Raw genomic sequence first — 19556 nt, 5'->3', positions numbered from 1 at the left:
TGCCTCAGCCTCCCGAGTAGCTGGGACTACAGGCGCCCGCCACTACGCCCGGCTAGTTTTTTGTATTTTTTTTAGTAGAGACGGGGTTTCACTGTGTTAGCCAGGATGGTCTCGATCTCCTGACCTCGTGATCCGCCCGTCTCGGCCTTGTATTTTTAGAAATCTCTAAAGAATAATAATAGTGGTGTCCTGGCAGAGGTATAGGAACTGGTTGAATATGGGATAAAAGTGGAAGGGAGCTTTTTCAAAGTGTACTTTTCTTTAAAAAACTTTTTGAACCATGTAAGCATATTAACAATTTAAAAATGAGAAAATAGAGGTTAATTTGCTTATAAGTTCATAGTTGCTTATATTTAGATGTTGAAAAAAAATTGATTTGAACCGAAGAGCTAGAGAAGCTCTTTCAGGAAACAGGTCTTTTCTCCCCCACATTCTTCCCTCCCTCTTCATTTTTTTCTTTTTACTATTTTTCTCAGGTAATAACCTTTCTGATTCACTTGAAGTGGGACCAATAGGGAAAGAGCTCCTTCTACCACTGATACTAAAGATGGGCTCATGTCTAAACCAGGGCATAGACTTTAGCATCTGCCGTCCAATTTCTCTCATTAGCTTAGTGATAAGTAAGCTTATCATCTAGAAAAGGAGTCAAGTTTGGTTTTCGTATTTGTTTAATAAATGCAGGTGTGCGACTCAAGGAAGGCTGTAATATAAATCGAAGCTTATTTATTTTGGGACAAGTGATCAAGAAACTTAGTGATGGACAGGTTGGGTAAGTTTATCCCGTTGTGTACTTACCTACTAATTCTTACCTTTTTCATTAGGTTGAACATTGCAATATTTCAATGACACTCAAATGTACTGATTTTTTCCATATATTCAAAAGCTGATACATACAACTATAATCTATTGAATTTACTTTCTGTTTTAAATATTTTTTAGTTAGTAGTTTTAATCTGCCTCATATAACCTGTAAACTAATTTTTGAAACTGTGGCTGATTTAAGAGTTCTGCATTAAAAACCAACTACTTTGTTATTTATATAAACATTCTCAATCTTTTTCTCCCATAAACTTATTCCTTGCTAAGTGGTTTCATAAATTATCGAGATAGCAAGTTAACACGAATTCTCCAGAATTCCTTGGGAGGAAACGCAAAGACACGTATCATCTGCACAATTACTCCAGTATCTTTTGATGAAACCCTTACTACTCTCCAGGTGAGTTTGATTTTTATCTCAGCTTAATATGGGGGAAGATCAACTTGAAGCAGAAAAAATTACCTACTAAAATTAAGCAAAGTTTTTTAAATTAACACACCTGTTACAATCGATATGTTGTCTACTAAATAGCATTTCTTAATTTAATTTTGCCAGACTTCAATTATTTGTATCTTACCTTCACAATTTTTGCCACATCCAACACTATTTTACTGAAATTGACTTGATTTTTTTTAAATAACTCACTTTTTGTACTTAATTTATTGTAAAAGGTAACTTTGATATTAGTCCTATCAATAGGAAACTATTATTACTTGCCACAAATAAAAGGTAACAAAAAAATTGTGTGTCTGTCTGTATAACAAAATAATTCTGAAATTCCTGGTAGTTAACTGTTGCCTTCATTTGCTCTGAGCCTAAGGCCTACATTTTCTATTTTAAAAAGGAAAGGAACCAGCCTGACCAACATACAGAAACCCTTTCTCTACTAAAAATACAAAATTAGCCAGGTGTGGTAGCACATGCCTGTAATTCCAGCTACTGGGGAGGCTGAGGCAGGAGAATCGCTTGAACCCAGGAGGCAGAGGTTCCAGTGAGCCGAGATCGTGCCATTGCACTCCAGCCTAGGCAACAAGAGCGAAACTATGTCTCAGTGAAGGATTCAATGTTATCTACTGGTCACCTTCGTGTACCCACCTAAAGTTACTTATGGTACTTGTACTCTGAGAAACATTGCTTTAAATAGATGTTGAGCACCAGATCAAGGTACTATCAGAGGTGCAAAGAGAAACTAGAGTCCCTGGCTTAACAGAATTAATGAATTCTGTGACAAGATACATAACACTTGTCTTGCAACATAATTTTAGTAGTAAAGTGGTTAATAACTAGTATAGAGTTTAAAGGAAGGAGAGTTATCTTTGGCTAGAAGCAAAACTTCAGAGTAGAGGAAGCGTTAGCACTGGACCTTGAGGGGTAAATGGGATTCCAATAAGCTGATATTTTTAAGTTCTCTCAATATATCTTTGTTTATTCCCCTGAAGACTATCAGCCAGGGTAATTTACAGAGCATTGTTGTAAGGACATAGAATGTTCCCTTTGTTCAAAAGTATTAAGCCAACTGGAAAGAGTATTGATGTTTTTTTAAACTTGAATATAAGAAAGCTAAATATTACTAATTAAATTCGAATTTTTTTAAGTGTTGAACACTTAGCACTTTTGTATTTTTTTTCCAGTTTGCCAGTACTGCTAAATATATGAAGAATACTCCTTATGTTAATGAGGTATCAACTGATGAAGCTCTCCTGAAAAGGTATAGAAAAGAAATAATGGATCTTAGAAAACAATTAGAGGAGGTATGTATGAATCATTTATTTCATTAAATAGAAAGAACCAATATAGAATGGAGACCTGCCCAAATGCTCAGAGACTATTCATTCCTGAATATCTGAGTTGCTACAACTTAAGTTTTAAATCATTTTTAAACAAGAACTCCACTCATAAAAATTTTAGTTTAATTTACTATAAATTATAAGATTTGGTTCTTGAAATTATTTTAGATTTTGTTTTTTATTTTCAAAGGGCAAAATCTGAGATTGTCAAATGGGCCAAGTAGAGGTGTTTCTTAAAATTTTTCACAAATATATATGAATTCGGTTAAAAAGAGAAACTACAGTTACTTAGAACCACTTTCTGTATTTTCATGTTATCCTGAATTCCTCTTCTAACCCTTAGATTGCAATCTAATAATATAGCATAATTACTCATTTGTTTTAACCATCATGGTCCCATATTTTGTAAAAAGTCATGCATTAGTGATCTTTTTTAAAATGAGCTAAAATATCAAATGGTAGTCTTATGAGAACATCTCTATCTTTACTATCGGAATTCAAGTCTTTGTTTTATGACTTCTGACTATTTATATCTTCTTAGACAATTAATAGAGTTATTATAACAGCATTGTTGTCTTATACATGGTATATAGAATAGTTACATGAGAAGAAATGTGTGTTGTAAGTCTGAGAAATTATTGATTATGGTAACTGCATTTTGGTGTTCTGTAGTTAGAGTAAATTTTATTTCACTGAAATTAAAATTCTTATAGTTCATATACAAATGTAATATTTTATTATTTTATGTTACTTTTAAGGTTTTAAAACTTAATCACATTTATTATTAACATAATCCAATATTGCATTCTATAGGTTTCTTTAGAGACGCGAGCTCAGGCAATGGAAAAAGACCAATTGGCCCAACTTTTGGAAGAAAAAGATTTGCTTCAGAAAGTACAGAATGAGAAAATTGAAAACTTAACACGGATGCTGGTGACCTCTTCTTCCCTCACATCACAACAGGAATTAAAGGTAAAATTAAAAGATGACAGCTTAAACTTGATGTACAGAGAATAGAATTAGTATTTCTATATGTTTATTATGTAGTATGCACTTTCTATCCTTTGATACAGTATTTTCAAGAAACCCAGAAGATTTTGTGTTTTCACAGTACCTAAGAGATTCATTAAAAATACCAATTTCTGATTCTCACTTGTAGAGATTCTAATTCAACAAGTTTGGAGTTTATTTAAATAATTTATTTGCAATATGCTGCTTAATAAATTCTAAAGAAACTAGGTGATTGGAAGCCACAGGTTTCTAGAATATGTGGAAATGTTATTTTATACTTAAACAGAAATATTAATCTCAGGAAAATTGGTGTAGAATATAAAACAACATAATTGTGTCAATGTAGAGTCTGCTGAAAGAAAATAAAAACAACATAGTGAACAAAATTCTGACTTTGTTTATGTGGTTTTTTTTTGTTTGTCTTTAATTAAGTAGGAATTTATTCAATAGACTTTTGGGGGTGTGAGGGTGTCATGGATAAGAGGATGATCTCTGGAGCTAGACTGCCTGGATTTAAATCTGTCATTTCCTAACTCTTGGCCTTAGACAATTTCTTGAATTCACTTTGCTGCTTTTTTCTGTGGAAGTAGCAGTGTGGAAGAGCTTGATACTCACCTCATAAGTGTTGTGTGAGAATTAAAAGAGATAATAGGTAGAATTAGCTCAACACAGCACTTTCCACACTGCATATTCTCAACTAATGTACGTTATTAATATGAATAAGCATTATGTACATTGATATACAGAAGACAATCAGGAACTACTGGTTGAGTGGTGAGCAGGAAATAGCCCAATGAAAGACCTAGAGAAGAATGTTTCAAAAGAGACCTACATGTGCAAAAGCTTGGAGTTGTGAAGAAACATGATGCATTCCTTGCACTTAAGATGTTCTAGTAGCAGGGGCGTTTTAAACCCCCTTGAGGGATTTGAATGTGACGTTTTGCTAACAACAAAGAACAGCCTTGCGTTTGACATCAGAATTATAGTTGAGAAAGATGTAGATGCTGTGCACATCAGATTGCTTGGGCCTGCAGAGACTGACTCTGGAGTTGGAGTGAATTGGATAAATTAGAGAAGTGTTTGGAAAGTAAACTTAACAGGACTTTGTGGTTGTTTGGATGTTGAGGGCAGAGAAAGGGAGGAGGAGGTGTCTAGAATGACTTGCAAGCAATTCCCTGGCTTCCTGGGTAGCTGGTAACAGTATTGATTAAGGAACACTGAATAAAGAGCAGTGGAAATGGTGGGTGTTTTATTTGGGATTTCTTTTGTTTGAGATGTCAGGCAGTTGAAAATGCAAACGTGTGAATATTAGGTAGAAGATTTGAGATATAAATATCAATTTGAGCGTTAACTACTACAGATCCAAATTAAAGTTTGTTCTGGTTGCATGTTGAGAGAAGGCAACAGAAGGCAAAGTAACAGAAGGCAAAACTCCAATTGGGTAAGGCAGAGAAAGAAGAATTTGTAAAGAAGCCCAGGTTTAGCTCTAGAGTTAAGAATAAAACCTAGTGAATATAGTAGCTAAGGGGAGAGAATATTTCAGGGAAGTAGTGTTCAGCAGTGTCATATTCTGCTGAGAAATTAAATAAGATAAAGATGGACAAAAAGTTATTTGCATTTGGAAACACAGCTTATTTGCAAACGTGATTTGAGTTATTAAGTAGTAGGGTTGTGAAAGCCATCTTGTAGTGTGTTGAGGTGGCCTAGATGGATGGGATCTTGAATATAGTAGAAAGAGTTGGACTACCATAGGAGAAACACCTCTTGAATTGGAACAAACACAGAGGAAAGGATAGGCCTCTGTGCAGGTAGTACTCTTAGGAGTTTAGGTTTATACTTTCTTTGTGAAATAGGTTTAATTTTTCTCCTGAGATGGCAGGTGATGGTAGAGTCATAAGTTTACAGAGATACTAAGGGTTTGAAATAGGCTAGCCTTTGTAGGTAATGAAAAAGAAAGCTGACAAGGGAGAAAGGAATATTGCCAAGCAGCATTAAAGATCCGGTTTATCTTGTCAGCCAGTCTTCTGGCTGTGTGGCTCTGGCAGTGCTCAGGAGGCTGATAAAGGTCTTGAACACAGTGTCATTTGAGTGTGCCATGTGGGGTACATGTAAGGGACAGAGAATGGGTCAAATAGAGAACGTTGACCTCAAATTTCAAACATGATTACAGTGATCTATGGAATCTAAGATGACAGGGTGAGAACCAAGAGAGAGATGGCAACAACAACAAAAAAAGTCATGCAACAAGGGAACAGAGCTAAATAGCCCCTGGTAAGCTAAATAGCTATAGTGGGATTAACTAAATTAATGATTTGGAAGGATAACAACAGCGATAAGAGCAAGAAGTCTAGGTTTATGACTTTCAGATAATGATAAGGTCCAGGTGTGGCTTTGGTAGCAACTAGCATTAAACTGAAGGTTATTGGTGGATTTGTATATGATGGGGCTTTTGCAGAGCAGGACGTGGAAAGGGCTGGCCATTTCAAGCAGAAGAACAGCACTCAGGCATGACAGTATGCAGTATATTCTGGGGACAACAAGTAATCTTAAGAGGCAATGTGATGGAATGGTTGCATGGAAAGGCTCTGAAGTAATAGACATGGGCTCAGCCACGAATTGGCTATACAACCTTACACAACTTCTCCAAACTTGTTGGGCACCCAGCTCATCTGTTAAAAAGATGTAGTAAGGTTGATACTCGATGCAAGTATCATCTCATCTTATTTGACTCTCTCAACAACCTTAGGGATGTGTATTTCAGATGTGATTACAACCCTAGGGTTGCTGAGAGAGTCAAATAAGATGAGATGATACTTGCACTGAGTAAAGAGACGAGAAGAATGGTGACTATGAAACCTGGAAAAACATACTTAAGAGGCAGGCACAGGAAGAGAAACCAGAGTGAGTAGTAAGTACAGCAGCTGGGTAAGGAAAGAACCAGGAGATGGGTCCCTGAAGTGCTGAGGAAGGAGTGGATAAATCATGAGGAGGACAAAGTAGGAAATAAAGAAAACTGTAGTTAGAGTGAAGTAAAGAGTCAAGAGTTTGATTTTTTTTTTAAAGCAATATCCTTAGACTAGTAAAAATTTAAACTAGGCTTAATAAGAATTCTACCAAGTCAATGGTTTTCAAAAATAGAAACTAGTTCCCTTCTTTTATTATGTTTGAATACAGATCTATATGACATAATTTTAATTTCTTCCTAGGCTAAAAGAAAGCGAAGAGTTACTTGGTGTCTTGGCAAAATTAACAAAATGAAGAACTCAAACTATGCAAATCAATTTAATATGCCAACAAATATAACAACAAAAACACACAAGCCGTCTATAAATTTATTAGGAGAAATTGATGAATGTGAGTGCTTTTTTCAAGTGGAACTGTGTTTAATTATAAACGCATCCTTATAAAGGGAAACTATGTTTATAGCTCAGTTAATGTGATAAACATATTTAAATACTGTGTATTTCAAATGTGATTACAATGGAGATTATTATTTAAAATAAGTAATTCTAAAAATACAAAAAAATTAGCTGTGCGTAGTTGCAGGCGCCTGTAATCCCAGCTACTTGGGAGGTTGAGGCAGGAGAATCACTTGAACCTGGGAGGCAGAACTTGCAGTGAGCCAAGATCCATTGCACTCCAGCCTGGGCGACAAGAGTGAAACTGTCTCAAAAATAAATAAATAAATATAAAGTAATCATAAGTTCTTTACTCTGATTCTCTTAAGAGTGATGCACTAGTTGAAACACACGTGAGACAGGTGTTTTTATTTTTGTTCTAATTATTCAATTAAATTATTAGTTATATGGCATCTTGCCTTTGCTAATCTTAAAAGAGTGGCATTGACATAGGAATCTGTTTCAAAATTATTTCTTCAATAGTACAGTCTATTGGGGGGGCATTTAAAATCTGCTTATAATGATCAAATCTCAAATTCAGAATTTGTCCTTTTAACCTGTATTTCATTAAGGATCCTGAATTGTGTCACTAATTCCAACCAGTGGTCATCTTAATTCATACAATAATATAAATCACCATATCTATTAATGTACTTTTGGTATTCATACCCTGAGCACATATTAGTTAATTTGAAGTTCTTAGTATCTCTGATAAGAATTTTTTTAGTAATCTTTAATTTGACTTAGGAAATTTGGTAAACATGTTTATGGACAAATTTTTTTTCTCTAATTATAGCTGTCTGTTCAGAGTCTGATGTTTTCAGTAACACTCTTGATACATTAAATGAGATAGAATGGAATCCAGCAGCAAAGCTACTAAATCAGGTAACTTAATGTGTTTTACAACTTATAATGCTTTTACTCTTTTTAAAATTCTTTTGTTATTAGATATTGTTGTTACTTGTTCTCATTTAATTTCAGTAATGATTTTGGCTCTAATAAAGGCTTCTCTCTTTACATTTCTACTCTATAACCATCAGGCACCTAGAGGAAGACTAAAAATTTCATAAGGCAGACATGTGCTAGCAGCTAAACCTTTGCTTCTAGCTCTTTACTAGCAGATCTTAGTATTCATGATGTTTGTAAAGTTTCTGTTTTGCCTTGGTAAACTTCATGAGGGTGACAAGACTGATTTTAAAAGTGTCAATTGTCAGGCATTTATACTGTTTAGAATAATACATCAGGGAGAGGTAATTTTGGTGAATACATCAATAAGTTTAGATTCCTTGTTTACTTTGTATATTGCTTGTGTTTAAAGATGTATAGTTGTATAAAGTAGTAAAGAAATTTTTATTTGAATTTTAGAATATAATTGCGGTGCTCCTTATTATTGTTAGTTAATTCCTATGAAGTATTATTGACAAAGTGTTTTTGTATTCCTAAGACATACATTAGAAGTTTCTTGGGTTTTTTTTTTACAATCTCTGGTGTAGAAAAGTATCTTTTAAACTCATGGTTTATCTCTTTTCTTATAATAATATAGAAAATAGAAATAGGCCTCTTTAAGTATAGTAAAACAGTTATCATTAGCTTTAGAAGTCAATAAATAATATCTCTGTTTCCGTTCTTGAATTCAGAAGCATGTGAGACATAAAATAGGATTTAGTTAGATTGGGGAATTAAATTATCAGTTTTATTACTGAGGAGCTTGAGGATTTATGATCAAAATTTCCTGTCAGGCACAGGCAAACATACAATTTATTGATATATTTTTAAAATTCTCCTTCTTTCAAACTAGCTATTCTAAGTTAGCTAGTTTGCCAAAATGTAGACCTTTAGAAAGATACCAAATCAAAGTTAAATTAGTTATTTAAATAATCCAAATTTTGTTAAGGAAACAAAAAATATATGAATTTTCTGATTGGAAAATCTATTCTTGTTTATAATAGGAGAATATAGAAAGTGAGTTGAACTCACTTCGTGCTGACTATGATAATCTGGTATTAGACTATGAACAACTACGAACAGAAAAAGAAGAAATGGAATTGAAATTAAAAGAAAAGAATGATTTGGATGAATTTGAGGCTCTAGAAAGAAAAACTAAAAAAGATCAAGAGGTAAGAGAGACAGAAATGTAAAACTAAACTAAAAGCCTACTTTTAAAAGTAGTATTCTCTTTTTTCTATAAGCTTTTTTATATTTTTTTAAATGTACAGATAACATTTTATGTGTTTATTGTATACAATACAATGATGTTTTGAAGTATATATACATTGTGGAATGGTTAAATCTAGCTCTCAAATGTGCTACCTCACATAGTTAAATTGTTTTTGTGGTGATAGCACGTAATATCCACAAATTTTATGTTTTTTAAGAATACAATACATTGTCTTTAACTATAGTCACCTTGCTGTACAATAGAGCTGTTGAAATTTATTCCTGCCATCTGTCATTATGTCATCTGACCAAGATTTCCCCATTTCCTTCTCTCTGCTAAACACCCCAGCCTCCGATAACCACCATTATACTTTCTACTTCTAAGAGATCACCTTTTTAATATTCTGCGTATGAGATCATGCAGTATTTGTCTTTCTGTGCCTGGTTTATAATGTCCTTTGGGTTCATCCATATTGTTCCAAATGGTAGGATGCTAGGATTTCTTTTTTTTTTTTAATAACTGAAGAATATTCCATTGTGACTTTATACCAAATTTTCTTGATCCGTTCTTCTGTTGATAGACTCTTAGGTTGGTTCCATATCTTGGCTGTTGTGGAAGGTGCTGCAGTAAATATGGGAATGCAGATATTTCTTGGACATACTCATTTAATTTCCTTTGGGTATATACCCAGCAGTAGGACTGCTGGATCTTATGGTAGTTCTATTTTTGCTTTGTTGAGGAACCCTTATACTGTTTTCTGTATATTTCCACCAACAGTGTAAAAGGATTCCCTTTTGTCCACATCCTTGCCAAGAAGTTCTTTTCTGCCTTCTTGGTAGGCCATTTTGATTGGGATGAGGCAATACCTCACTGTGGTTTTGATTTGCATATCCTTGATTATTAGTAACATTGAACATTTTTTTTCATATATCTGTTGGCCATGTGTATGTCTTCTTTTGAGAAATGTCTGTTCAGGTCTTTTGCCTATATTTTAATTGGGTTGTTTGGGGTTTTTTTTTGCTTTTGAGTTGTTTGAGTTTCTTATATATTTTGGATATTAACCATATGTCAGATGTATAGTTTGCAAATATTTCTGCCATTCTGTAGGTTGTCTCTTTATTGACGATTTCCTTTTACTGTAGTTGTAATTACATTTATTTATTTTTGGTCTTTTTGGTTGTGCTTTTGAGGTCTTATCCAAAAATTCCTTGTGCTGACCAATGTTATGAAGCATTTCCCCTATCTTGTTTTCTAGTAGTTTCATAGTTTCAAGTCTTAATATTTACGTCCTTAACTCATTCTGAATTGATTCTTATATATGATGAGAGACAGGAAATCTAGTTTCTTTCTTCAACATGTAGATATTCATTCAGTTTTCCCAGCACCACTATTGAAGAAGGACTATCCTTTCCCCAACATATGTTCTTGGTACTTTTGTCAAAAATCAGTTGGCTGTATATGCGTGGATTTATTTCTGGGTTCTCTGTTCTATTGGCCTGTTGTCTGTTTCTATGCCAGTAGCATGTTATTTTGGTTACTATACTTTTGTAATATATTTTGGAGGCAGATGGTATGATGCCTCCAGATTTGCTCTTTTTGCTCAAGATTGCTTTGGCTATACAGAGTCTTTTGGGGTTCCATACAAATGTGAAGATTGTTTTTAATCTACTTTTGCAAAGAATGTCCTTGGTATTTTGATAGATATCCCATTACATCTGTGGATCACTTTGTGCAATATGGACGTCATAACAATATTCTTCCAATCCATGAACATGCATATCTTTCCATTTGTGTCTTCTTCAATTTCTTTCATTAATGATTTATAGTTTTCATTTGAGAGACACCTCAAATTCATTTCATTTTCTGACACCTCCTTGGTTACATTTATTTCTAGGTATTTTTTTGGTAATAAATAAGATTTTTTTCTTTGTGTCATTTTTAGATAGTTTGCTATTAACATATAGTGATACTACTTTTTTTTTATGCTGATTTTGTATCCTACAACTTTACTGAGTTTTTTATTAGTTGTAACAGTTTTGGATGGATTCCTTAGGGTTTTCTGTATATAGGATCATATCATCTACAAATATAGACAATTTAACTTGCTCCTTTCCTATTATGTTTTATTTTTCTCTTTTGCTGAATAGCTCTAGCTAGAACTTCCAGTACTATGTTGAATAAAAGTGGCAAAAGGGAACATCCTTATCCTGTTCCAGATATTAGAGTAAAAGGCTTTCAGCTTTTCCCCATTTAGTATTATGTTAGCAGTGGGTTCGTTGTATGTGGCCTTTATTGTGTTGAGGCATATCACTTCTATACCTAATTAAGAGTTTTTATCATGAAGAGATACTGAACTCTGTCATGATTTTTCTGCATCTGTTGAAGTGATTGTATGACTTTTTTCATTGTTTTGTTAATGTGGTATGTCATGTTTATTGATTTATGTTGAACCATTCTTGTATTCCTGGGATAAATCCCACTTTATCATGGTGAATTATCTTTTAAATGTGCTGTTAAATTCAGTTTTGTAGTATTTTGTTCACAGTTTTTCCATCTGTTCTTCAGTGATATTGGCCTGTAGTTTTCCTTTTTTGTCTATTTTTGGTATCAGTGTAATGCTGGCCTCATAGAATAAGTTAGGAAAAATTCCTTCCTCTTCAATTTTTTGAAATACTTTGAGAAGAATTGGTAATTAGAATTCAGCAGTGATGCCATCAGGTCCAGGGTCTTTCTTTGATAGGAGACTTTTTATTACTGATTCAAGTCTCCTTTCTCATTACTGGCCTGTTCAGGTTTTCTATTTATTCATAATTCAGTCTTGTGAGGTAATGTGGTACAGGAATTCATTTCTTCTAGGTTTTTCAATTTATTGGCGTATAATTGTTCATACTAGTCTCATGATTCTTTGTATTTCTGTGTTATCAATTGTAATGTCACCTTTTTTATCTCTGATTTTATTTGAGTCAGCTTTTTTACCTAGTCTAGCTAAAGGTTTGTTGATTTTGTTTATTTTTTTTAAAAAAAAAACAACTCTTTATTTTGTGGATTTTTGTGTCCCTATTTTGTTTATTTCAGCTCTCATCTTTATTCTTTCCATTTGCTAATTTAGGGTTTAGTTTGTTCTTGTTTTTCTAATTCTTCGAGGTAAAAGTTTAGGTAGTTTGAGATCTTTCCTCTTTTTTGGTGTAGGTATTTATTACTATAAATTTCTCTTTTAGAACTGCTTTTGCTGCATCCTATACATTTTGGTATATTGTGTTTCCATTTTCATTTGTCTTAACTTTTTAAAATTACTCTTTTAATTCATTAACACAGTGGTTGTTCAGGAGCATGTTTAATTAATATTTCCAGAGTTTCTGCTATTATTAATTTCTAGTTTTATGTCGCTGTGGTCAGAAAAGATACTTGATATAATTTTGATTTAAAAATTTTTAAGACTGTTTTTGTGGCCTAAATATTATCTGTCTTAGAGAATGTTCCATGTGCAGTTGATGAGAATGTGTTTTCTGCAGCTGTTAAATGGAATGTTCTGTAAACATCTGTTAGGTCTCTTTGGTCTAGACTGCAGTTTAAATCTGCTGTTTCTTTGTTGATTTTCTGTCTGAATAATCTGTCCATTGCTGAAAGTGTAGTTTCGAAATCCTCTATTATTATTGTGTTGCAGTCTCTCTTCCTTCAGATTATTGTTATTTGCTTTATATATTTTCTGCCATGTTCAGTGTGCATATGTATTTACAATTGTTGTAACGTCTTGCTGAGTTGACTCCTTTATCATTATGTAATGACCTTGTCTCCTTTTACACTTTTTGATGTAAAGTCTATTTTAGCTGATACAAGTATAGCTTCTCCTGCTGTCTTACAATTTCAGTTTGCATGGAATATCTTTTTCCACCCCTTCCTTTCCATCTATTTGTATCCTTATAGGTGAAGTTAATCTCTTTCAGGCAGCATATAATTGGATTTTGTAATCCATTTAACCACTCTGTCTTATAATTGGAGAATCAATCCATTTACATTGATAGGTAGGAACTATTGATAGGTAGGAAATTACTACTTCCATTTTGCTAATTGTTTTCTATTTTTTTTTAGATCCTTTTATCTTATTTCACTGTCTTCCTTATTGGTTAAATTATTTTCTCTGATAGCATGTTTTGACACCTTTTTATTTTTAGTGTATTTATTATAGATTTTTTTCCTTTGTGGTTACCATCAGGCTTACAAGAAAAAGTCTTACAGTTGTGGCAGGTTATTTTAAACAGATAACAGATTATCGTTGATTACTAAACAAACAAACTCCACACTTGATCTCCTTCCACCTTCTGAATATTTGATGTTCTAAGTTTCGATGTCACAACTGTTTTCCTTCAGTGCTTTGACTATATCATTGCAGTCCCTTCTGGCCTGTGAGATTACTTTTTGTTGTTGTTGTTGTTGTTTAATTATACTTTAAGTTCTGGGGTACATGTGCAGAACATGCAGGTTTGTTACATAGGTATACACGTGCCATAGTGGTTTGCTGCACCCATCAACCTGTCAATTACATTAGGTATTTCTCCTAATGCTATCCCTCCCCTAGCTCCCCAGTCCCCAACAGGCCCCAGTGTGTGATGTTCCCCTCCCTGTGTCCATGTGTTCTCATTGTTCAACTCCCACTTATGAGTGAGAACGTGTGGTGTTTGGTTTTCTGTTCTTGTGTTAGTTTGCTAAGAATGATAGTTTCTAGCTTCATCCATGTCCCTGCAAAGGACATGAACTCATCCTTTTTTATGGCTGCATAATATTCCATGGTGTATATGTGACACATTTCCTTTATCCAGTCTATCATTGATGGGCATTTGGGTTGGTTTCAAGTCTTTGCTGTTGTGAACAATGCTGCAATAAATGTATGTGTGCATATGTCTTTATAGTAGAATGATTTATAATCCTTTGGGTATATACTCAGTAATGGGCATGCTGAGTCAAATGTTATTTCTAGTTCTAGATCCTTGAGGAATTGCTACACTGTCTTCCACAATGTTGAACTAATTTACACTCCCACCAACAGTGTAAAAGTATTCCTATCTCTCCACATCCTCTCCAGCATCTATTGTTTCCTGACTTTTTAGTGATCCTAGCCTGTGAGATTTCTGCTTCGAAGTCTGCTCCTAACCATAATGGAACTCCCTTCTATGTTATTTGCCTCTTTACTCTTGATACTTTGCCGCTTTTAGGATTTTCTCTGTCTTTGACTTTTGAGTTTGAATATAATATGTCTTAGGGCAGGGTCATTTAGATTGAATCTGATTGGTAACGTTTGACCTTCCTATATGTGGATATGTATTGCTTTCTTCAGGTTTGGGAATTTTCTGCTATTATTTGTTTAAATAAGCTTTCTGTCCTGTTGTCTTTCTCTGCTTGAACTGCAGTGACCCGAATATTTGTTTTTTGATGTCCCATAAGCTTCATTTCTTTCCATCCTTTTTTTTTTTTTTTTTGCTTCCTGACTCTGTATTTTCAAATAGCCCATCTCAAGCTCACAAATTCTTCTCCATGATCAATTCTTCTGTTGATGTTCTTTATTGCATTTTTCATTTTGTTCATTGTATTTTCTTGCTCTAGGATTTCTGTTTGGTTTTTCATTATTTCAGTCTCCCTGATAAATTTCTGGATTGTTTCTCTACGTTTTCTTGAAATTTGCTGAGCTCGCTTAAAATAGCTCTTTTGAATTCTTTGGCAGATTATACATCTCCATCTTTTAGGATCAGTCACCAGTACCTTACTTTGTACATTTGGTGACATCATTTTTCCCTGATCATGATGCTTGTCACGCAGCAGTGTCTGCATATTTAAGACAAATTTAGCTGTTTGTTTTAGTCTTCACCATCTTTATAAGGTCTTTTCAAGATCCATAGTATGACTGAGGTCAGCGTGTTATCCTGCTGAGGCATTACTGGACACCTTTCTCTGTAGGTCCCCAGGTGGGCAGAGCTGGTCTTATTCTACAGATGACAGGGGTCAGTATCAAGATCCAGGGCCATTTGAGAATCTGCTGATGGACAAGGGTTGCAAAACCTGCCACAGGGACTTGGATACATCTGTCTCCTGGTAGGACTCTGGCTTAGTAAAACCATTCTCAGACTATCGCTAGGAGAAACTGAAACGAAGCTTCACAGTTAATTCAGAATGTGCTATGTAACCAATGTTGGTAAGCTTAACCTGGTAGCACCAGCAGTCAAGACTCCCAGCAGTTCCTTATGCAGGGAGGATTGCTTGCATTCTGTAGCTGGGGCATTCAAGGTTCTTTTCAGAACTGCTATGTGATGGAAGCCAGCAGGCCTGTCCTACACAGGCAGGATAACTGCCAGGCTGCAGTAGAGAGGGACTGCAGTCAAGACAAGACCCCTTTAGGATCTATTATGGAAAAGATGCATCAAGCCTATCCTGGTGGCTGGGGCAGGTGCTTCACCCAGCAGTTCCCAAAACAGTCGAGATAGCTTCCTGACTGCAGCAAAGAGGCACGGAAGCTGAGACAGGGCCCCTTCAGGATCTGTTGTGGGATGGAGGACTACAAGCCTGTCCCAGTGGCTCAGACAGGTTCATCTCTTGGCAGTTCTCTGTGTGGGTGGGAGCAGAGAGGCTGCAGCAGGGAAGGGCTGGAACCAGTACATGTCCCCTTCAGAATCTGCTGTGGGACAGAGGCCGACAAGCCTATCCTGGTGGCTCAGATGGGCATGTTCCCTTCTGGGTCCTTATGCAAGCAGTACTAAGCTAGGACTACAGCTTGAAGAGGGCAGGAGCCAAGTGACAGGCTAACATTTGGGTCCACTGCCAAGACCAATGTTGACAGACAAAAGAGCCCATCTGCTGAGACCCTAGAGTGTGTGATTCCTCCCGGACCCCTTGACAGATAGTTTTGGTTGCAGGCTCTGAGCCAAACAGGGCTGTAGCTAAGTCCTTCAAGGAATGGGACCACTTCTGCATATGAACCTGGGAGCACAATTAGCAGGACTGCCACCTGGGTGTTGGTATACACTCTCAAAAACAACACTTCTAGGTCTTGAGTTCTACTGGGGTTTTGCAACCTCCTACCTGAATCCAAAGGCTCCCAAAAAAAGACTTGTCTATAATAGGTACGGAATTCTTGTTGTTTTGGGGGGATGTGAACAGGTGACCTCCTATTCTGTCATCTTCTTGACATCACTCAGAAGTATTGTCTTAAAGATTTTTTTTTCTAAGATTGAGGTGTTGAAGATCTAACCATTTTTCATATGTATATGCAATTTAGAAAATTTAAAAAATATTTTCTTCATTTATATTTTTAAAATAGTTAAATCATATTTGTTTCCCTGGTGCTTATGCAAGAGAAGAAGGAATTAAAAGCATCTATGGGAAGGTTTGGTGTATCTGCCTCTTGATGGATTTGTCTTGAAATTGTTTCCTTATAGTTTGTATATTACATTTTATTGAGGATACATAAATGCTACCTAGAGCATAGCCGTTTCCTACTGAGATGAGTATGAATTTTAATATCTAGATGACTTTTATATATGGATGCTACATATTAATGGATTTCTTTTTCTTTAGAAAATTAGTATAACTAATACTAGTGAAATTAGTATAACTAATACTAGTTTTAATGGAATTTTTAGAAACAGATTACTCATTTTCTAAGTATAAAATATTAGGCTACATGTTAAGAGAACTTAATCCAGAAACCATTAGACTGTAGGGACTCAGAAATTGTCCAAAAGATTAAAAGGAGTTATTAGTGCAAAGTGTCCTTAACCTAGAGGCCACAGATGCTGTGAAATTATTTTGCAGAATTTTTCAGTGCATATTCATTTTTCTAGAACAAGAATGTGTAGTTGTTATCAGGCTTGCGAAATGATTCAGGAACACCCCCCCTTCAAAAAAAAATAAGACCCAGTGTTTTATGTAGTTAAAAGATGAATTAATTTGCAGCTACTTTTCAGACTTCTATGTGGCTAGCCCAAAAGGCCATGATCCTTTTTCCTTAATATCATTGTTCAGTTTCTCAACCTCTTTTCTTTTTTAAAGGAAAAAAGAATTCTATGCCAAAGCTATTATTTCCATTCTACCTACAAATTAAAATTATTTCTTCATTTCATAGGTATTATATTCAAAGAGGTAAAAGTCTGTAAGTTCTCCACAGGGTTTCATTTAACTTGTTTTAAAATGCATATTAATGAAGTACAAAATGTCATGCATAACAAAACCATTGAACTTTAATCAATAAAACTAGATTTTATCAAAGGGACTGGCTTAGTGTCATCATTAAGAACATGGTCTCCAGAGTGAAATTGCCTGGATTTAAGCCCCAGTTTTGCCACTTATAAACTCACCGCAGATCCAGTCCTATTACGAATTATTGCCAAGGCCTTGGGCAAGTCACTGAATCTCAGGGCTTCCTGTATTTCTCCACCCTTGAGGTAGAGACCAGGTGCTCACCAAGGTCCCTTCTGACTTTAAAATTTCACCTAATTTTTATATGTTTTTTATATGTAATAATAACATGACATAAAACTAACTTTTAGGATAAATGGCAATAATTTCTCTAATATTTTCTCACATCATTAATATATTAATAAGAAAAATTGAAGCTTATTGAATTGAGTCAACACAGAGAAAGATTACAAAAATACCACAGAATATATGACATGTATCACACTGCAGTTTTTCTTCCATTTTAACCACAGTTGAGGGAGAAAAAATCCTACTCCCTTCTTTTTAAATTTTTTTCTTTTTAACAAAACACTCAGCTTTCTAATCTAAAAAATATATAATTTAAAAACTTTTTCTTTATAGAGACGGGGGTCTTGCCATGTTGGCCAGGCTAGTCTCACACTCACAGGCTCAAGTGATCTGCTCGCCTCGGCCTCCCAAAGTGCTAGGATTACAGGTGTGAGCCACTGCTCTAGGCCCTTTATTTTTAATTAGACACAAATTTTAAGGTTACTTAAAAGATTATGTAATAAAAACTTATCCTGTTCAAAAACAGTTTTGCAGTATCTAGTCCATGTTAAAAATATAAGTCTATGTGTATGTAGCAAAATATGTTCCAAAACCTACATGTTGGGGAAAGGTGTAGCTAAAAGGTAATAAAAGTCAAATTATGGCCTTAGGACATGGAGTCATTTCCCTGGTTTTCCTAAAGCTTTTGTCAAAAATCACCCAAGTTGTATATAATTTTCTAGTGGGAATATAGTAGTAACATGAGATGCTTAAATAGTATGTTTTAGAGGGAGAATGAGAAATGTCAAGTATCACCATACTCAAGGAATAAGAAAAATCTTTACCATCTACCTATTTTAACTTGATGTATTTAATTTTATACTTTTTACTACTTGGAGATTTAAGTTAAATATTTCATTTCACCTACTGACAATTACCATTTAAATCTGCAATATAAATAGTATTTATGCAATTAAATGGTAGCAATGGATTAACTATAGATCAGATCATATGTTTTTATTTTTACAAAAGCTAATTATTTTCTATGTATAAAAACCAGTACCTAAGATAAAGTGCTATTTCAAATAAGAAGTAGGAAAATTTTCTTTTCTAAATGAGTATTCTTTAAATGCTTTCATTTTCTATGGCTGTACTACCCTGAATGTACCCAATCTCTTTTAAGTATTTTTAAAAGTTAGGATTGATTTTTGATTCTTCCTTATTGGTAAATGTGGTTTTCTTTCACAGAAGTTAAAAATAGGGAAGAAAAGGTAAAAGATGGAGTCAATTTAAATTAAAAGCAGTACAGATGTCTAAGAGTGTGCTCTACAGTGGGTTAGCCACTAACCATATGTGGCAATTAAACACTTGAAATGGGACCAGTCTGAATTGGCATAAGTATATAAAAAAGAATGTAAAATCGTTTATTTTTTATATTGATTACCTAAAGAAACATGTTGGATAGATTACCTGAAAAAACATTTTGGAAGAAATATTTTTGATATATTCGGTTAAATAAAATATTTTTCAAAGTTAATTCTGCCTTTTTCATTTTATGTTTAATGTGCCTACTAGGACATTTTAAATTACATATGTGTCTGACATTGTGGTTCTCTTGGATAGCGCTGACCTGAAATAGTAATGTCAACACTTGCACTAGTCTGAAATTTAAAACTAGTCAGGACTCAGTTAAACATCCAGAAAATATTTAAATAAAATACTGTTTTCGTTTTTTGTTTTTTTTTTTGGTGAGACGAAGTCTCGCTCTGTCACCCAGGCTGGAGTGCAGTGGCCGGATCTCAGCTCACTGCAAACTCTGCCTCCCGGATTTACGCCATTCTCCTGCCTCAGCCTCCCGAGTAGCTGGGACTACAGGCACCCGCCACCTCGCCCAGCTAGTTTTTTGTATTTTTTAGTAGAGACGGAGTTTCACC

The 19556-nt window shown here is 34.6% G+C and overlaps 1 protein-coding gene across 2 annotated transcripts in view; it reads left to right on the top strand.

Annotated features, from left to right (window-relative positions):
- Nucleotides 1-19556, top strand: part of CENPE (centromere protein E, 312kDa) — an 87871-nt gene that overhangs the window by 10121 nt on the left and 58194 nt on the right. For both annotated transcript variants that reach the window (XM_011943249.1, XM_011943248.1), the window contains exons 10-16: nucleotides 682-769; nucleotides 1087-1216; nucleotides 2449-2568; nucleotides 3418-3576; nucleotides 6822-6969; nucleotides 7810-7898; nucleotides 8963-9130. In XM_011943249.1, coding sequence (XP_011798639.1) covers nucleotides 682-769; nucleotides 1087-1216; nucleotides 2449-2568; nucleotides 3418-3576; nucleotides 6822-6969; nucleotides 7810-7898; nucleotides 8963-9130 — 902 coding nt within the window. The remainder of the gene's footprint in view (nucleotides 1-681; nucleotides 770-1086; nucleotides 1217-2448; nucleotides 2569-3417; nucleotides 3577-6821; nucleotides 6970-7809; nucleotides 7899-8962; nucleotides 9131-19556) is intronic.

The sequence above is a fragment of the Colobus angolensis genome, unplaced genomic scaffold, assembly GCF_000951035.1.
Source record: "Colobus angolensis palliatus isolate OR3802 unplaced genomic scaffold, Cang.pa_1.0 Scaffold217, whole genome shotgun sequence".
Lineage (NCBI taxonomy): Eukaryota > Metazoa > Chordata > Mammalia > Primates > Cercopithecidae > Colobus > Colobus angolensis.
Note: the sequence above shows the minus strand (reverse complement) of the source record. Positions and strands in the feature narration are given on the sequence as shown.